The following is a 21,078-nucleotide window of genomic DNA, read 5'->3' as shown; positions in this document are numbered from 1 at the left end:
TGATATGAATGGACATGGATCATGGATAAATAATGTTATGGTAAGTCCATAACTTTAATTTCTTTAAGATCTTTATGACATTATATGATTTTATGGAATGCATTAGATGCATGTTTTGATTTCTACAATAAAAATGTAATAGCAGTAAATACCTTGTTCTGGCATACTAGCAGAATATCCCTTCTTTTTTATAGTGCAGAGAATCAATTCCACAATTCAGAGCTTTTTTGAAAAGACACGATAAAACATATTCCACAAAAATGATGAGGTAACATTTTTTTTTTTATTATTTTGTGACATGCCCTCTGTGTTTGTTGTATATTGCTGCATTTAAGACAGTTTCAATAAACTTTGTAAATCTGATTCCTTGTCCAGGTGGCTATACTAAAACAGCTAGATATAAGATTATCCAGCTGGAGACTAGACCATCAACTTCCAGTTTTTATTCATCTGGAAGATGGGTGGGTCTACAGTTATAGCCTTAAAAGTTGTCTTGTGAGTAGTAATTAATAAGATGTCTTAAGGCAGCATCTCATATTTATTTATTATTTATTTTACATAGTTTCATAGGTGTTTACTAGGCTAATGACCACAGGGCCTTTTTAAGCCTAGCCATGCATCCCATATCTCTGACAAGTTCTGATACCCTTGATAAGTTTAAGCAGGGGTCTGGGAGATGAACCATTTACAGGTTGCCTGTATCCATTAGAGACACAGATGCCAAACCAGGGATGAATTTCCAGTTCCCCATCCAACTGTCTAGGTTGCACTTGAATTGGGTTAAGGAGGAACTCGCTTCACATGGGTAGGGAGCCCATTCCATAGACGGGGTAGTCTCTGGTATACATACTTCTCTCTCCAGCAGGTCCTATTTATATCACAGGCAATGTTTAAGTCTTTAGAATGGGTAATTCTAGTGCTGTTTGTTTGGTGGATATGTAGGAGGTTCATCAGAGTAGGGTCTGACAATGCCCTTTATGCCAAGCATAGATCTCCCCTCAAAAGCTGGTAGGAGACAGAATACATGGATAGGGCCTTGAGACGGTCTGCAAAGGATATTTTACTTATGCCCTGTATTCTCTTAGTGAGGAACCTTTGCGGATGTTCCAATTGTTGGACATGCCTGGTTAGGTACATACCAAAGGGAGCATTGCACTCATTGACAGGTCGGATGAATGGCGAACACAGTAGAACAACACCTTCCTTGGAATTAGATGCCATTCCTTTGTTTATAAGCCACACAACATAGAATTATTTCCTCACTATTGTAGATATGTAATAGTCAAAGGCTAGATTACTATCTATATGTGTCTCTACGTTCCGGCCTACTGGGTCAACTCTAAGGGGTGTGTTGTCAATTGATAGTTACCAGGGATGGATGAATTCCCAAAGGATACTATTATGCACTTCTTGGCATTTAGTTTTAGTACATGGCTCGGACACCAGTTGTTAGTCTGTGTCAGCCCCTCCTGGAGAACATTAAGTCAGTGTGGGATTCAATGACAGCTCCTAATTTTCAATCATCTGCAAATTTAGTCAGGCAGAGACCACTGACATTGGCCTTGACTTCTGAGAAGTAAATGCCAAAAAGGAGCCGTTCAAGGACTGATCCCTGAGAGACTCCACTTGTGCCTGGCCTCTTTGTAGATGTGGACTCCCCAATTCTAACTTCCTAGGTCCTGTCTGTGAGCCAGTTGGCTATCCACTGGGTGATATACTAGTTCATACCTAACCTTTTGAGTTTGTCAACAGTACCTGAGTGGGGAATTGTGTCAGATGCCATGGCCAGGTCAAAGTAGGCAGTGTGAATGATTTTTCCCTCATCCTTTGCTTTGGTTACCTTCTCAAAGAAGTCCACTAGGTTGAGTAGGCATGACCTGCCCTTGATGAAACCAAACTGGGTTAGGTCCAGTGGCTTGGGTTTACTAAATCTCTGATAATTGTTTCCATGGCTTTACATATGAGACTAGTGAGACTTACGGGTCTGTAGTTTCCAGGGTCTGTAGATGGCCCACCATTGTGCAGAGGGATGACTGTTGCTGTTCTCCCTTCATGAGGCACAAAGCCTTTTTGGTGGCTACAGTTAAATAGTATTTCCAGAGGCCCACGTAGGTCATGTTTCATGCTATTTAGAAGGTATCCTTGAATGTTGTCTGTATCCATTGATGCAGTGTTCTTGGTCTTAGAGACAGCATTAAGGACCTGTTCCCTAGTGATAGTAGGGGACATTATATTTGATGGCATTTCCTATGGAAAGGTTGAGGAGGAGAGAGGGGAAAAGTTGGAGCTAAATTTATCAGGCAGGAGGTTTGCTATATCATCTGGTTCAGTATAGGTGGCTCCATTTACAATGAGCTCTGTGCACAATTATGTGTTACCTTTGAGGTTGCAGACATAGCTAAAGAATGCTTTGTGGTTGTCCTTTGTCTGGGAGGCCAAACATACCTCCAGTTTGGCTTTGGTAGACTTTATTTGTCCTCTGAGTTATTTGTTTAGTTTGATGAGAATGTTTTTAGCCTGCTGGGTGCTGCACCTCCTAATTTTTGCCATAATTGTCTTCCTTCTGTTATACAGCCTATTGATTTTGTGATTCCACCAGGGTGACATGTTTTTTGAGTTAGTTCTGTACTTCTTCCTGGTGGGTACAGCTGCCTCTGTGCAGCAATTAACATGCTTGTACAGGGTTTCTGTGAACAGTTCTGCATAGGCAGAAGTGTTCTCAGGGTTTATGGGGGCTTGAAATTTTGCCAGGTTATAATTTAATAGCAGGAGGTTAGCCTTAGAGTAGTTCCAGAATATTCCACATTTAGCTGGGGGTCCAGGTTTTATTTTTACTTCAAAGGAGACCATTTTGTGGTCTGACCTTACCAGGGAAGGCATTACAGTAGGGGGTATGCAGCATTCTCCCATATTAGTGAGGACAAGATCCAGTATGGTTGCACCTGTGGTTGGTGTACTGACTGTCAGGTCTGGGGAGTTTGTGTTTACAAAATCCAAGAATCTCTGTGCATGTACGTTTGGTGTCATATAGGATTCCCAGTTAATAGTGGGGTAATTAAACTCACCCATGAATATGGTATTGGGTTGGTAGGCTAGTGTTTCTAATAAGTTTAAATACATGGTATGGGTTTCCTGGGTCATTGACATTTGTATACAGGGGTAGTCTGTCTAGGCTACATAACCCGTTTTCAGCGGAAGCCCGGGGAGAAAAGCTCCACATTTATAACTGTACACATATTATGCAATAGGTTACATATATTATGCAGTAGATTACTTATAGGAGGATACACAGAACGGATTTTTTTTTTTTAGGCAGGCACATGATAGTTTATATAATACCAGAAGTGTAATAGTAGAACATTTAGAGATTTCATTCATAAACAAATTCAAACAAGCTTTTTGTAATAGTATTAGCACAGAGTGTTTATGGTTGTCATGACACAGTCAGGTATGGGTCAGTCATATTGCTAGTCCTGTGGTAAGTAAGTAGTGCACTACAGACAGAAAGGTACACAGTTTCAATAACTGTCCTGTGTTTGTTGGTAGATTAGTTTTGGAGAAGGAGGTTTGTGTAGCAGGAGGCTGTATAAGGGGGAAGAAGTGGATTAGCCTGGAGTTAGGCATGTACATAGCCATGATTTATTTAGGTGTTCTTTTAGGGAAGCTTTAAAGACTGGTGGTCTAGGAGTTTGCTGATGCTAGTATTGTTTCTTAAATATGCTATCTTCTAATGATATGGCCCTGATCTTCCTTGTATTGTTTTATATTATGTTTAATATCTACAGAAGGTACATTTTGCACCAGATGTGTTCTTAGTTAAGCAACTATTTTAATAATTTTGATTCTCAGCTCCACACATTTTCCATACTACAATGGAAAAGGGAAAAGAAAGCAGAGATTAATCAAAGTAAATGTTATCACTGCATGGATAATTACAAATAACTGACACTGTAGTGTATATTGAGTGGGATCACACTAATATGAGTACATACTCTGAATAGTTCACATTTTTTTAATTATGATGCCCTCAGAAAGCATAATGAATAGAACGGGGCAGAGCAATGCAATACAAGTACACATTTAAAAAAAACATATGTTAGCAGGAGGTTGTACAACCATCCATAAGCAAAACTTTTATTCATAAAGCAATTTAATGTAAAACTGCTACTACATACTAGCTGTTATAGAGGCTAGATGGAAACTCACACTCAGCTACAAGAAGGAAGCTAAAGCAATACATCTTTAATACAAACAGAGCATATTAATGATCTAATTCCACTAAACTTTAAAGTGAGCTAAAATGTAAGCAATGATGTAATGATTTTGCATATGCTGAATACTTAGGAGTAAAACAGAATCATAATCTAGAATCCATCCATCCACAACTCCCTTTTTCCCATTTTTTGCACATGGGATTGGGGTGTCTCTTCAACAGTGACAATCATCTAGAGCCAAAGTTCACACCACTGGCTGGCTAGCCCTGCAATAGCTGTTCTTTCATACCACACATTTGCACGCGCACTCACACCTATGGCCAGTTTAGTGTCCAGTCAACCTACTCATGTCTTTGTCATTTTACATTGACTTTGTCTTGTGTTTTCAAGGGATTATCTACAATGTCCAAAAGAGGTATTCTGTCAGGTGCCTTGACCAGGTCAAGTTAGGCAATATGCACTTTTTTGTCCTTGCCCATTGCTTTGGCGACTTTCCTGAAGAAGTTCACCAGGTTGAATATGCATAACCTACCTTTAATGAATCCAATCTAAGTTGGATCCATTGTCTGAAGGTCACATATGGCGTTATTTATCATATACATGATAAAACTTTCCATGGCTTTACACATGAGACTAGTCAGGCTTATGGATCTATAGTTTCCTGGTTCCATGGATGGTCCACCCTTGTGCAAAGAAATAATGATTACAGTTCTCCATTCATTCAGCAACAAGCCTGTTTGGAGGCTTCAGTTGAATGGTGACTAGTAAGGCTGATAGATCATGTTTTATGCTATTAAGGAGGCAACTTTGGATGTTGTCAGGTCCCATGGATGCAATGTGTTTGACCTTGAAGAGTGGTTTCAGGACCTGCTCTCTGGTGATAGTTGTAGGAGTTATGTTTGGTGGTATTGTGGCGAAAGTGGTGTCAAATTGGAGATGAACTTATCAGCAAGTAGATTAGCTATAGCTTCCGTCTTAATATAGGTGGTTCAATTTATGATTAGTTCGACACATCATTCTGCATTGCCTTTGAGGTTATGTTCATAGCTAAATAATGTTTTATGATTGTCCTTAACCAGGGAAGCTCCTTTTCCCTGAAAATTTGATGTGGTAGACTTAATTAGTCCCCTGAGTTGCTTATTAAATTTGATGAGGAAGTGCTTGCCTTCCTGTACATTGCAATTCCTATTTTTGGATATGATTTTCTTCTTTTTGTTAAACAACCTATTTCTGCTGGGATTCTACCAACGTGGTTTCTTTTTTTTTGAGTTTGTCCTGTGGTTATTTCTGTAGACACTACTGCCACTGTGCAGCTGTACACATGGTTGTACAGGGACCTTGTGAATGACTCTGCATAGGTAGTGCTGTCCTCTGGGTTTAGGGGGGGACTTAGAAATTTGTTAGGGTGTGACTTAAAAGCAGGAAGCTTGCTGTGAGATAATTTCTAAAAGCACCAGGGTAAGATGTTGTTGCAGGCTTTATTTTTATTTAGAAGGAGACAGCTTTGTGGTCCAACCTGACCAGTGAGGATGTTACCCTTGGGGGGGGGGGGGTCAGCATTTCCCCATGTTTATGAGGACCAGGTCAAGGATGTTTGTGCTCCTAATGGACATGTGGACTAACTGGTCTAGAGCTTTCATATTGACAAAGTCTAGCAACCTTTAGGCCTGCATGTTTGGATCATTTTTGCTTCCTAGTTTATAGAAGGGTAGTTGAAGATGCTCATGACTATGGTGTTGGGTACAATGGATAGTGACTCCATTTCACATACGTAAGTGGTGTGGGTTTCTTGGATCATAGCAGGGGTCTTATAGCTCACAAAGATATCATATGGGCATTTGCTTATGGAGCTTTGTATGTGGGGATGCTCCAGGGCATCATACTGCTTGACCAACCTTATGTGCATTTGTTTTTAATATAAATTGATGCACCACTAACTTTTGCCCTTGTTGTGCAGTAGTTGATCTAAAAGGAAATTCACCCCAGGGATCACGTCAGTCGCCCTGCTAGACAGGGGTCCAGGAAAGTAAATAATGTGGGAAGAAATAGCCAGGGAATTGTTATGGCTAGGCTTGTATAGGCCCTAGGGCTGATAGCCTAGTACCAACCTATGAACCTATGAACCTATGAACCTATGTGTGGAAGACATTATAGCCCTGAACTGCCTGTCTGCACTGCTTTAAATCATGTCTATGTAACTACACAGATATCTATATTCTCCGGGATGAAGAAAGCTTTGTTAAGAATCCAGGCATTGAGTAGCATCACATTTAGATTACTTGGGGTTGGTTTAGCTATGTCTGATGGTTTATCACCCCATCATCCTTGGAGAAGGTTGAATGCTGCTCAATACTAGACTCATACTGGCCTGAGATACATAGTGTGAGAGCTGTATCATGTCACTGTTCATGCTGTCCAGTGATGTATGTCTCAGTTCATTTAAATCCACATGGATTATGGCAGAATCATACTAGTATTTGTGGTTACAGTTAGTAGCCTGTCAGAGGCCCTGATCAGTCACATCATGCATGCACTCAGGTCATTAAACCACAAATACAAGTATGACTCTGCCATTGGCTATGGCAGAATCATACTGGTATCTGTGGTTTAATGACCTAAGTGCATTCATGATGTGACAGATCCTGGCCTCTGATAGGCATATGACTGCAACCTTCTCTTTACTCAGCCTGGTGAGAGTGACATCTGTGTGTCTTCTACAACCAAGATATTGGATTATGAGGTTTTCTGCCTTATAGGTTTAGATGCTGAGAGACTGTGAGTTGTGGCTAAATGTACCTTGGTGGGTGTTGTTGCATTAGTGTGTTTTTGAGTTTGCTGAGGAACGTTGTTATAATTTCTGCCTCTGGGAGACATTAACATTGGGAAGGTTACCTTTAAGGGCTTCAGCATATATGGGTCTATGTGCTTGTCCTGTGGTGTGTGTAGCAGAAGATGTGATGTGTTGTGCGTTTCTGAAAACCTGTTCTGTAGTTTTAATGGTTTCATGTGAGAGCACTGCCTTCAGAAACAGTGTATACTTATACCTCACACATACCATATCAGATTTTCTGAGAATTAGGTGTTAGTCAGAGAAAATGAAACAATTCCTACATTGTCTCAGAATGTCCATCTACTAAGTGGGCTACAGAGACAGGAGGAAAGTCAGGATCAATTGTTTTCAGTATTTATATAGTGAGCTTCAGTGGGAGCAGTACCAAGAATATATTTAAGTAAAAGTGTGATTAGATGTAAACTTTTTGTTTTTTTTTACTTCTCTTGTGTATAGCCACTGCATAGCGGAGGTAAATGAGTATGCAACAGATTTGCTTTGATGCTAGTTGGGTAAGAATTGTGTGTGATCTTAGTCTAATCTTGGAGGTCAGTCCCTTCACACACACACACACACACACACACACACACACACACACACACACACACACACACACACACACACACACACACACACACACACACACACACACACACACACACACTCACACACACACCTGATGTTTGTCGGGCAACTACTTACTCAAGAATTCTTATGGGTGTTTTTTATAAGGAAATTGAAGGTCTAAGCACTTGGACCTATACAGGGCACAGCTAACCATTGTTGCACAATGAGCAGAGTTGCACAGGCAAAGAAACTAAGTAGATAAAATAGCCCACTAGTCAGCCACAAAAATATATGTTAAGCCTTCCTCTGTGAGTCCCAAGCTCAGAATAGACTAGGCTGCCAATTACTACTACTAGAGTGCAGACCTAACCTTTTGTTAATGTAAAATCACAAAAAAGTGGGCCAAAAATACAGAATCTACAGGACAAGCAGCACAGTAACTACCAAGCACTTTCGTAAACATGATGGCTATAGTGCAGAAAATCAGAAGTTAAGCTCAATAAATACAGAAGCACTTTACAATGGTAAAGTGAAGAAATATAGTAAATAATTCAACAATATAAGATCAGCAGACGTAGGTAACTTAAGAAAGTTGCAGTATATCAGTCTATATTACATATATGGGCTAGGATGGCACTGGATAGAAGCAAGAGACTCTACTCATTGACTTCATACGGGCATAGAAACTGACTAAGCAGGCAAAATAGCCCCCTGGCCAATCACAAAAACACACAATGTCTTCCGATGTGATTTCCAAATTCAAAACAGACTTGGCTACCCTCTACTGCCACTAGAGTGCAAAGTTAACCTTTCTTAATATACAATCAGATAAGGGTAAAACCCAAAGTTCAAGAACTACAGAGCAGACAACAAATTAACCATTTACAACTGATCAGTCATGAGATGTCTTGTGAGAAATTTAGTGTTTTATGACATGCATTGTCTCTTTCTCATGTAGATTAACCATTACTTTAACCCTAACCTGTGAACACCTGCATATTCACACCAACTGCTGTAACACAGTCTTGCACATCTTCACAAACAGCACTTTTTCATTCGAGCATTAATTTTCCTGCACACACCTGTTTACTAACCTATATAAAATTAAATTCAACCATATATGATTCACAGACATGAGCATTCGCTCAATTGTGCATTCTTTCTTTTTATACGCCCATAAAACTTTTCTGCTAAATGTATATTCTGCCTTTTAAGTTACAACTCTCCTCTCTCTCTCTCTATATATATATATATATATATATATATATATCTGTATATGTATATATGGGTTCTAAAAAGTTTCTTGGCTCTTTCTCCTCCTCACGGCTATTTGTCTCTCTCTCTAGCAATACATATCTTCTTCTTCTGTGTTTTGTAATGTGTTCTCTTCTCCTCTCTCTTGCTTTTGCTCTTAGTTTCTCTAATTAATTTATTCCAATAAAATAAAATAAAATAAATAAATAAAATAAAATAATTCTAATGCATGAAAACCCATATAATTGAATCCGACAATACCAAGACAAAATACTTGAAACTGCAGATAAACGAAAACTAAAAGTAATGAATTGCAGAAAATCAAAAATGGCCACCAAATGTCTATGACCATTTCACACAGTTACCCTAAATCACACCCACTGCCCAACAGTCCAGAACAGTAAATTACATTGTCTTACTAAATCACACCCCCTGCACATTAACTATACCAACTCTGAGATCTCACTATACTGAAGAAAAGGGTAAACACCCACAGCATGCCCACATTTGCACGACAACCACCCATTGCTGTACAGCATCACTGGTCTTTTTTAAAGTGGTACTACTTATGTAAACTCAATACCTTACTTTCAGTTTTGGGAAGTTCGGTATTTTAACTTTTCATTGATATGCAGTTTTGTGTATTTCATCTTGTTAATGTCAGATTCGATTATATGGGTTTTCGTGAATTAGAAGTAGATACATATGTATATATACGCACATCACGTATGTTACTCCTTTCTGCCTTTCATTCTTACAGTTGAAGCACTAACACTAACCAGCCATGTTTCTATGGCCTCAAGAGGCTTGTTTATTGAAATAATGAAACAAATTGCATGCCAGAATTGTTTGACTTTTTATTTTATTTTTTGCCATTAGTAATTGGAATAATTCACTTTCAGTGCAACCATTAAATTAGGCTTGCTTTTTAAATGTTTCAAAATCATATAAGTATTTTCATATTCTTAACAGTTTGGCTGATCTACTTATAATTAGACAAAGAGACTGGACATTTTGCAGTCTATAATTCTTAATCAATTGTGTTTTAATTACACTCTGTTTTAGCCTACAGGAAATTTTGCTATGCCCATCCAAACGGTTTGAAGAGTATGTAACCCTTTTGTATGCACTGCGGCTTCACACCCCACCAGATCACAGTGATCGCCCAGACCTCAGTGCTGCCATTGAGCAATTGAAGCAGTACAGAGATTACATACGCCAGGTACCTGCATCTTTTATAATAAACTGCTTACTTGCGAATGAATTACACTAAGGAACTGAAAATTAATATAATTAGTGTAAATGTTTCTGTATGCTAACTATTGCTGAAAAAGAATAATAATATACTGCAATTAGAACATGTTTGAATTTAAAAAACAGTCAAATCATTAATATAACTTTCAAATGATATGAGTAAAATGTGTCTGTTACTTTCTAAATGCCCACCAACTAGCGTGTATGAAGTGAAGAGATAACACATTTCTCAGCCTTTACCTGACAACCTATGTTAGAGTGCTGGGAAGGAAACCTCATCTAACAAACAAACTTTTGATTTAGGAGAAACAATGCAGATTACACTTTGGTTTTAGAACATTGGATTACATCAGTTTCCTTGCACAGATATTGGAGATGCCATAAAAGTTTGCCATTACTTTCTACATGTGTTTTACCCACATTGCATTTTGTATGAAATAACAGTACGGGCTTTCAGAACTGCTACTGCATGCCATTTTGTCCATTTGTTTAAGCAATGAGAGATGTGCCCATATTCTCAGTGTTACATCATTCACACTGAAGGTAGAAACCCAACTCCACAAAGGCTGTGTCGTGTCTTCAATCCAGTCTTTGATTTCCTGGACAGGATTTTAAGTACAGCCAAGGCTTGATGACCATCTGTTTGGGAACGTGCAATCTGCAACGTTACTGTTTGTACATGATACTGTCCTCTTAGCCTTTCTCTAGTAACTGTGATCACCGGAATACATTGGAGTGATTCAGTGCTATGTGTGAAATGTCTGAGATGGAAATTACCACCTTCAAATTAGAAGTCATGGTTCTCTTCTGGAAAATAGTGGATTGCTGTCTCTAGGTGAAGGGAGGACAGATACTTCATTTGGAGTTTAAGTATGTTGGGCCTTGCTCATTAGTGACCGTAGAGGAGAGCAGGAGACTGATCAACAGGTGCAGCAGCAGTTGCAGTAGCACTGCAGGCATTGAGCCAGACTGCAATACTGAAGTGGCATCTGAGTCATATGGCAAAGTTCTCAATTTACTGGGCAGTCTATGTCCCCTTTCTCATCTGTGGTCATGATTACTAAGTAGTGGCAGAAGTGACTGCAAGAAAAAAGTCACAAATACATCCTGCAGAAATTATATCCTTGGGCAAGGTAGCCGACTTCAGCCTCTGAGATCAAGTCATTGGCTCAGCAGTGTGGGAGGATTTTGGAATGCAAACATTACTCTTTCTGTTAAAAGGAGTCAGCTGAAATGGCTTAGATGTCATGTGAGGATACTAGCTAGGCATCTCCCATAGAAGGTATGTCAAGCATGGTCCACTAGGAGAAGACCACATAAAAGACCTAAGACACATTGTAGAGATTATATATCTCAACCTGTCTGCAAATGTGTGGGGATCCCATGGGAAGAATTGTTAGTGGAGCTAGAGAAGTATTGTCTATCCAGCTCAGCTTCCTATCACTGCAGCTAGGAATGCATTAGGAAATGAATGAATAAAAAATGAAGTAATATAACATAATATACATAACTGAATGTTAGCCATGTCCAGTTAATATGCCAGGAAATATTCAAGTGATCATTTCCCTTCAATTTAGCTGGGTTTTGCCATTATCTCACTTACAAAAAAGTTGTATTCCACCCGTTTATTACGATGCTTGTGTAGAAATTATTTTTGTGTAATAGTCACCATCCTAACTCAAACTTTAACTGAATTTGATAATCACATTCCCACAGAAATCCCACAAGCTACCAGGTACTGTAACATCACCTGAAGTCATATTAAGTCACATTAATCATTTTACTAAAGTGGGTGAAATATTTTACTGAAGTGAGTAAAATGAATATGTGTTTCTTTGCTTATGCCAAGAGCAGATCTTCACTGGAATGTACTTTACATCTCCTGAAATGTAATGTTAATGTATTACGGCATTAAGGAGAGTCCACTTGGGTAACTGGCATGATCTACCTTTATTGTTTACATTGTGAATGTGTGGAGAAACAATATAATACATTGACAAGAGATTATTAGATGTCTACTGTCTAAAAACAAGTTATGACTGATAAGCTTACATTACATCTTACATACGCACTGTCCAGTCCCCTGAAAGAACTCCTATGCCCATTGTTTACAGAGTCACACAAATGACTAGAACGTACATAAAGTGTATGGTAAAACACTAATGACCCTCAAAAAAGCAGTAAGTAATTACTGTGTTAAAAAAACAAAGAAGGAACCTGACCAGTGATATTAGTGATTACCTGTGGATCAAATCTGTTCTATTGCACACTGTGCTAGATTATAATGGAGAGAGTCAAGTGGTGTCCTAGGGTCCATAGCCACAGGAGGGCCTATAGCCAGTGCAGGGATAGGGTGCTGCAATATGACTACTTTGAACAGGAGCACCACAGGCCATCATTCCATATTACTTTTATTTATTTTTTGAAAGGAGAGAAATGGCATGTTTCCTTACTTTAAATAAATAAAATCCATCATTCTATTTATTTTTATTTTTTAAAGTAGTATCATGTTTCTTTACTTAAAATAAATAAATAAGTAAATAACATAGATAAATGACCTGCAAACCCTTGTTGAAAGCAGTCACAGATTCAGCCCCTCCTGAGAGATGGCATTGCTCTTAACCACTTAGTCTGTGAGTTTTCTGATCCTTGACGGAGCAGAAAGTCTGCAACAGTAAAGGGATGTTCAGCTTGGAGTGGTCAAGCCAACAGCAGCTGTAGCTGGAATTGTATAAGGTAACAGGCAACCAAATATTAGCAGTGGACAGCTTTGGAGGGAGAGAATACTTTGCTGAAAGGGAGTGTCACTGGTGAAAAGCTAGTATTTGTGTAATAAACAGAGTTGAATAACATTGCATGGCTGGCTGACAATTTATGTTATTGATGTGCATAGAAAACAGCATAGTAAAAATTGTTGGGTACAGCTAGCTGTATGTAGATAAAATGACTACTGCGATCTGGCCATTATTTGCAGAACTAATGATATTTTTGTGACGCAGGTCGAATACGTTATCATGACTACAGTTTCTGTGAAACAAAACTGAAATACAATTATTGCGTGATCATTATTTTTATCACAGTCAGATGTCTGAGGTTTACACAGTCAGTAAAGTGGCTATAACTCACAAGTGGTGGTGACGGGGGTACTGTCTGTTAATAAAAGTACTTTACCCTTTTGACGTATTCTCATTTTAAGCAATAATTAATCTGGCTTTGCAGGACCAGTGTTGTGAACTTCATATGCAATACTATAATGTGGCTTCAGTGGCTACTGTGTTTGTGTGAAACAAATTTGAAAGACATGTGTTTGACCATTATTTTTAGTCACAATCAAACATCTGAGGTGTTCTTTTAACAAAGTGTCTATAACTGCTGCTAGGTGTGGAGGAGTGTTTGTGGATGAATCTAAGCAATCATTAATCTGGCTTTGCAGGACCAGTGGTTTCAGTGGATACTGTGTGTTTGTGTGAAACAAACTTGAAAGACATATGTTTGACCATTATTTTTAGTCGCAATCAATCATCTGAGATGTTCTTTTAACAAAGTGTGTATAACTGCTGCTAAGTGTGAGCAGTGTTTGTGGATGAATCTTCTCTTTTTAAACACACATTTTTTGAATTATCACTTGTGACATAGGCAATTTTACATTTATGCAAAAGTAATCAAACTGTATTAACAAATTAACATTAACAAATATTATACTTCACATATATTGCTATATATCATATAACCTAAGCAACATTACATAAAGTATTTAATTCCTGCCCCTTTTTTTAAACAGGAAGCATCTTTATTAAACCATCACTTATGACATAAGCAATCATACATTTATATAAATGAAAACAAAACACACCGACACAGTCCTAGTTGCAAGCATTTTACATTACAAACCATAGTGACACACTCCCAGCTGCAAATATTATACATCACTTATAATCAACCCAATTATTTTCAGTCAAACATTACATAGCACATTTAAGTCATGTCTTCTTTTAAACCACTTTCCTCCCCTGTATGTATTGTTCCCACAATTTCCATTTTTCCTATGTAGTTTGCTCCTACCTTTTCCTAAAGATCTCAATTCCAGTTGTTTTAGCTCTGTTATTATATTCACTTCTTCTAATATAGTTGATTTAGATTTTGTTTTCCATTTTCTAGTAATAGCTTTTTTGGCAGCCAACATAATTAGACACAGCAAGGCCTTATCATGTCTAGGCAATTCCAATTATGTATCATAACTCAGAAAAATCATCTCCCTTGTCACACCAATCCACCCACCCAGCATCTCCAAAAGTGCATCCTACATGGAATCCTTAAAGTCTGCCCCCCCCCATTGCACTCCCAGAAAATATGATCCCAAGTATCTCTTTCTTCCCCATCACACCTCCAACATTTTCTGTCTACCTGAGGAAACATTTTCTGGAATCTACTTGTGGTATAAAAATATCTATGTAATTGTTTCCAAGCAAAAATCCTAAATCTTCTAGATTTTGTTGCATATTTGGGAGACATATGTATATCCTCCCATTGTTTCTTTGTGAATTGCTTATCCTATCTCTCTTCCCAATCCTTTCTAATCTGCTCTAATTGATTCTTATAGTTATCACGCAATATTTTATATGCTCTACTAATTATTCATTTTTTAATGGCAGCTTCTGTTCTAGATTCTACTAAACACTCCACCTAGTGCTGGTCTTTCATTTAGGACCCTCCTATTTCTTTCTTTTTGCATACACTCTGATATCAATCCTTGTTAGGGAAGGCAATCTGTAACCTGCAGACCAAATAAATTCTTGACCTCTTCCCATTCTATTACCTTTCCCTCTCTAGTTATTTGCTGCAAATACCTCAGTTCCTTTGCCAGTTTTCTCCAATAAATTCCATCCCCCTCTTGCCTATTGTCTGTATCCCTAATTTCAGTCATCTCTATTTGTAGAATCTCCTTTCTCTATTCCCATGTTGGCTTAATTCTTAGAATACTTTCTACTTTATTGATATAATATTCTGTATGATTATTATTCTCCTTAAAGGCCTGCATCCAAAATCCCAGTCTTTACTTCTTTCTTGAGCTTCCCCCCTGTTTCAACATCATCCCTTTCCACTTTGAATTATAATTTTTTACTTGTGCAATGTATAGGAGCTTTAACTATGTAGCTCTGAAATATCCGTTCAAATTGGGTAGTCCCAATCTGGCCTGGTCTACTGGAAAAATCAGCTTATCCAACTTGAATCCTGCCATTTTCCCGTCCCAAATAAAATCCTTCAGCTCTTTATTAATTGCTATCCACAACTTCTCTGGTTGATAAAAATATGCTTGACCTGTGTATAAGACTAAAGGGACTAAAAACAGTTTGACTGCTTGTATCTTGCTATCTATATTCATTTAACAAACCTTCCATGATCTCAGTTTTTGTATTATCTTTTGTTTAGTCTCTTCCTACATATCCTTAACTGCCATACCTGAATCATTTTAATCCATACTCCTAAATGCTCCATTTTATCATGTCCCCATAAATACAGGTATTGCTGTACCAATTTGTGTGTGGGACATAATTTACCGTTATTGCTTCTATTTTAGTTTCATTAATTTTGTATCCCAAAAATATTTGAAACTGTCTCAAAACGTTCCACAACACTGTAATGTCTCTTTATAGTTTTGTCAAGTATAAAATAATATCATTGGCAAATAGAGCCAGCTTTTCTTGACTACCATACCAATTATATCCTTGAATTCCTGAGTCCCTTATTTTCATTGTTAGTGGTTATAAATATAATGCAAATAAGAAAGGGAAAAGAGGACACCCCTGCCTGGTTCCTCTGCTCAAGCAGAAATTATCAGAGAGGACCCCACCCACTTTACTTTTCACCTCCAGTCCCTCATATATCCTCCTAATCAACCTTATATTTTTTTCAGGAAACGCAAATGCTTCCAATGCCCTGCTCATAAAGTCCAGCTTACTCTGTCAGATACTTTCTCAGTGTTTGTGGATGAATCTAACCTTTTTTGTCATCAGCTTATTTTAAATATACTTTAGCCTGGCTTTGTAGGACTGATGTGAATTAAGTGAAGAAGTGAAGTAAGTTGGAACACCTTAATTTTGGCTACTGTGTGTTAGTGTGAAACAACCTTGAAATATATTACTGTAACAATTACATTCATTACAATCAGATGTCTGATGTATAATTTGTTAACAAATATCTACAACTGCTGGTTAAGGGTGGGGATAGTTTGTGGATTAAGTAACTTTGCTTCAGGTCATTTGCTCATTTTTAAGTAGTCATTAATCTGGCTTTACAGAACTAGCATGCATTTGTGTAAAGCAAATTGAAATGCTTTACTTTTGCGTGTGGGAAACAAATGTGAACTACATTACTGTGACCGCTATTTTTGTTATTATTATTACACTTTTTACTACAATTAGACAGCTGACATGTACACAGTCAATACTGTGGCTGTCTGTGGATATAAATGACCACCCCTCTCTCATGATCAGGTTAAACAGCCATTGGTCTGGCTTTGCTGGAGTAGCATGCATTTGTGTAAAGCATTTTAGAATTCTTTAATGTGGTCTGTTACCAAAACATACATGTAAGGCACACAACGCAAAGGGAATTTAACTGATGTCTGCAAAAATTGTTAGATTATAATGGTAACTGTTTATGTGGTCTTTTATGGTTGAAACATTCTGAAATGGGTATTTTTCTGATATTAGTAATTTTTGTTTCACTTTTTGCTAGAAAAATGTTCAAGACTGAAATCTTAAAACATACTCATACACGTTTTTCTTTATTACAATTATTTGTTAAACAATACATATAATTCAAAACACCCTTGTAGATAAGTATACATTTAAAACCATCAGGAATGTTAATTCAAAAAAGTCATTCTCCTAAAAAAAGGTATGAGTTAAGACCATGGTTAAAAAGCTGCCTGCAGCTCAAGGTAAGCTTAATTGACCAGTGATTGCACAGGTACAAACAAGTTTCCACCAAACACTTAATGAATCACACATAAATTAATGAGTAAATGAAGAAAAACTACTTCATCAGAGACATGGCTTCTGCCTTTACTCTAAATGTAAAACTTGAACTGACGCCTAAAAATAAAACTAAAGCAGACATCTCACGTGATAGCACAGTTGCCTTTGATTCTGAATCAGAAGGCTGTGAGTTATATTCCCACCCCAGAGCTTGGATTCATTTTCCATTACTAATACAACATAGAGGGGTGTTGCACTCCTGAGTGGGCTGTCCTTTTGATGAGACACTAAAGCAATAGTTCTTCTATCTAAAACGGTGGTAATTCTGATGGATGTAAAAGATATTTTGGCACTTATCAAAAAGAGTTGGGTCTTTATTTATGCACACATTTTCTTAATAATCATTATTTCTACATATCTTTAAAATAGTCTAACAGTACTTTAAACCATAATTTTAAACAAATCTTTACAAAATAATTTAAAAGCAAAACTTTAAAGTAAAACCGAAAATAGATCTTTAAACAATCATTAACATTACTCAATTCACTATAGATTTTCATCACAAATCTTAACTTTTCATCACCCACTCCTTTTCCATAACCACGTCTTTATTTCCTCAATAACACCATATTCTGCTCATAACTAATTATATAACAATTATTGACATCACACGGGCAGTAGTATCCAATCTGTACTTGTAAGTATTCTGTCAGCATAATCAACTTCATATTGTTCAATGTTGTGTCTTTCGGCTTTTCCCGGTTAGGGGTCACCACAGCGGAACTCCGGTCCGCTAATGATTGGCAGTAGATTTTTACTTGCCAAGTTGCCAGCCCTGATGCACAACCTTCAATGAAGGTACGCCCATTCATGCATGTCTCTACACAGAAGATACTCTAGCTGAGAATCGAACAGGACAACGTCTTATTGTGAGGCGACAACGCTACCACAGCACCACCACCACAGTTCAATATTTTATAAAAAGCATATATTATCATACCCATGTCTACTTTTCAAAACAGGTACACTGGAATTCCTTTTTACATTTTTTTCCATCCAAAGTGGATAATACAAGAATCTAATAATGCATGCTCCATAATCGCTTCAATATTTACAAATACTGTGCATTCTTTTGCTCAATTGCTTATATTTCATAATTCCTTTCAGAGGTAATTTCCCAATATTAACTGCAGTACAAATTAACCATCTCCTTTTCTTCCTTATATCTCTTCCTTCTGTCTAAAATTGCTTTGTAATGCATGTTGCACTGTGTTTACACTCCAATATCTGTTAACTTACATGCTAGTTCAGCACTACTGTAGTACAAGAATTGACCTTAACAACACTTAGAAGGGCGTTTAACAATTGTTAAGCAACCCTAAGCACTGTTAACATCACATCTAGTACTAAAAGCTGACTGTATGGTGCACTGAACAGTGGCAGGTCATGAAATGGCTTCATTTCAATTTCAATTTCTGCCTGTTGTCTGCTAAAGTGCAGACAGCATTTTGAATGAAACTGCTCCCCTTGGACAGGGAATAAGTGCAGATGTCAAACACTTCTCTAGTGCTTTACCATCTTTCAAACCTGGCACAACACATTGCATTTTTATCTTGCTTTTTACTAACTAGTAGTACATGGAGCAGATAAGTCTTAATGAGCTACAAAGAATTATGACTGGATCTCCAACTGTAGCAAACTATTATGTGTTCTCAGTATGGATGCTAAGATTCACCTTTCGGGCTTCGCTGTCTAGGTGAATTTCTTGACATCCATGTCTCAAATACATAATATACTCAATATGACTGGAGGCTTAATTATAATACTCTATATTTATTCCTTTCTTATTTGCAATGGTGATGGACAGGTTGACAGACGAAATCAGACAGGAGTCCCCGTGGACTATGATGTTTGCAGATGACATTGTGATCTGTAGTGAGAGTAGGGAACAGGTGGAGGAGACCCTGGAGAGATGGAGATATGCTCTAGAGAGAAGAGGAATGAAGGTTAGCAGGACTAAGACAGAATATATGTGTGTGAATGAGAGGGAGGATAGAGGAATGGTGAGGATGCAAGGAGTAGAGGTGGTGAAGGTGGATGAGTTTAAATACTTGGGGTCAATAGTTCAGAGTAACGGTAAGTGTGGAAGAGAGGTGAAGAAGAGAGTACAGGCAGGATGGAGTGGGTGGAGAAGAGTGTCAGGAGTGATTTGTGACAGACGAGTACCTGTAAGAGTGAAAGGGAAGGTCTACAAAAGGGTAGTGAGACCAGCTAAGTTATATGGGTTGGAGACAGTGGCATTGACAAAAAGGCAGGAGTATGAGCTGGATGTGGCAGAATTAAAGATGTTAAGATTTACAATGGGTGTGACGAGGGTGGACAGGATTAGGAATAAGTATATTAGAGGGTCAGCCCAGGTTGGAAGGTTTGGAGACAAAGCCAGAGAGGCACGATTACGTTGGTTTGGACATGTGCTGAGGAGGGATGCTGAGTATATTGGGAAAAAGATGCTAAGGATGAAGCTACCAGGTAACAGGAAAAGAGGAAGGCCTAAGATAACGTTTATGGATGTGGTGAGAGAGGACATGCAGGTGGTTGGTGTGACAAAGCAAGATGCAGAGGACAGGAAGAAATGGAAACAGGTGATCTGCTGTGGCGACCCCTAACAGGAACAGCCGAAAGAAGATGATGATGAGAAGATGATTTATTTCTTCGTGTTTATCTTTCTACATCCTTATTTGGAAAAAAATTCCATTATTTGCTCATACCACACTTTTCTACTACAGCTCACACTATCACATGCAGTACCTTATTTATCATCTTTTCATAATATTCACACATTTCATTATTTTTGCATTTCCTTCTTTTTTGTTTCCTAATAATTGTACTTCCTTATAGTTTTCCTGTAATATGATTTCTAAAACGCCGTTTTCTTACAATTTATTTTTTTTAATATCCAATACAAATTCAAGGATGCGAAATGAACAGCAGGATTTTATAAACCAAGGCTACTCTCTTTAGATTTACAATACGGAAATCCTCTTTTTTACCAGATTCACTCTCATCCCCAAAATAAATGAAAAAACTTCTAATAACTCTTTCTCAAATTCCATCGAAGAATGATATACTCCAGCAACATGCTCTGATTTTCCTAGTACATATAAATGCATATGATATACTTTTTTCATAAATGCTATTGCAATGTTTTCTGCCTAGTTATTGTATTCTTAATCTCATCCAAAACACTCATTGATTGTGCATATATTATTTTCCCATACCTTAAACCCAACAAATGTATTTCTCTTTCACAAAAAAATATACCTGTAATTTAAAATGTATCTCCCAAACCCACACACTTCTTCTTGCTTAATTTTAATCTAACCTTATTCAAATTACTTTTCACTTCTTTCATAGCTTCTGTTATCCATTGTTTATTACTAGCTACTACTGTCAAATATCATCATATACAACATATACTGGAACCTTCACTTGACTTGCAATTTAATTTTCCCATCCTATTCAACTTATTTTACTATTCTGAATGGGTAGCCATGCTTCACCCCCCCCTTTTTAATTTATGTGTCTTTTTTTATCCATCCATTAACCATTACTGTATTAAAAGCATTTATGTAAGCCAAATTTATTAGCCTTAACAACCTTTCCTCAGTCCTATATTCATACAAAATGTTGCACATACTTTAATGACTTATGCTATAAAAAGCCTTCTCAACATCATACTGTCATCTTGCATCCATTTTTCCCCTTTACAGTACTGTCCACAACTTAGGTTATCATAAGCAAAAAAACTCTGTCCTTCAATATCATAACTATTTTCATCCAGTATTTTAATTAATCATGTACTTGTCCATGTTTGTACAATCTTAATTAATATTTTGTAATATGTATTATTCAATATTAACACCTCCAGTTCCTTGCATTTTCTCTCTCTCACCTTTTTTTGTACATAAACATAATTATA

At 37.5% G+C, this 21,078-nt stretch overlaps 1 protein-coding gene across 2 annotated transcripts in view; it reads left to right on the top strand.

Moving 5' to 3' along the window:
- ECT2L (epithelial cell transforming 2 like) overlaps positions 1 to 21,078 on the top strand; it is a 1,012,011-nt gene that overhangs the window by 862,845 nt on the left and 128,088 nt on the right. For both annotated transcript variants that reach the window (XM_044064710.1, XM_044064701.1), the window contains exons 18-19: positions 195 to 268; positions 9,931 to 10,087. In XM_044064710.1, coding sequence (XP_043920645.1) covers positions 195 to 268; positions 9,931 to 10,087 — 231 coding nt within the window. The remainder of the gene's footprint in view (positions 1 to 194; positions 269 to 9,930; positions 10,088 to 21,078) is intronic.

Source organism: Protopterus annectens, chromosome 1.part0 (assembly GCF_019279795.1).
Source record: "Protopterus annectens isolate FY-2018-M chromosome 1.part0, PAN1.0, whole genome shotgun sequence".
Lineage (NCBI taxonomy): Eukaryota > Metazoa > Chordata > Ceratodontiformes > Protopteridae > Protopterus > Protopterus annectens.
This window is presented reverse-complemented; position numbering and strand designations above follow the sequence as displayed.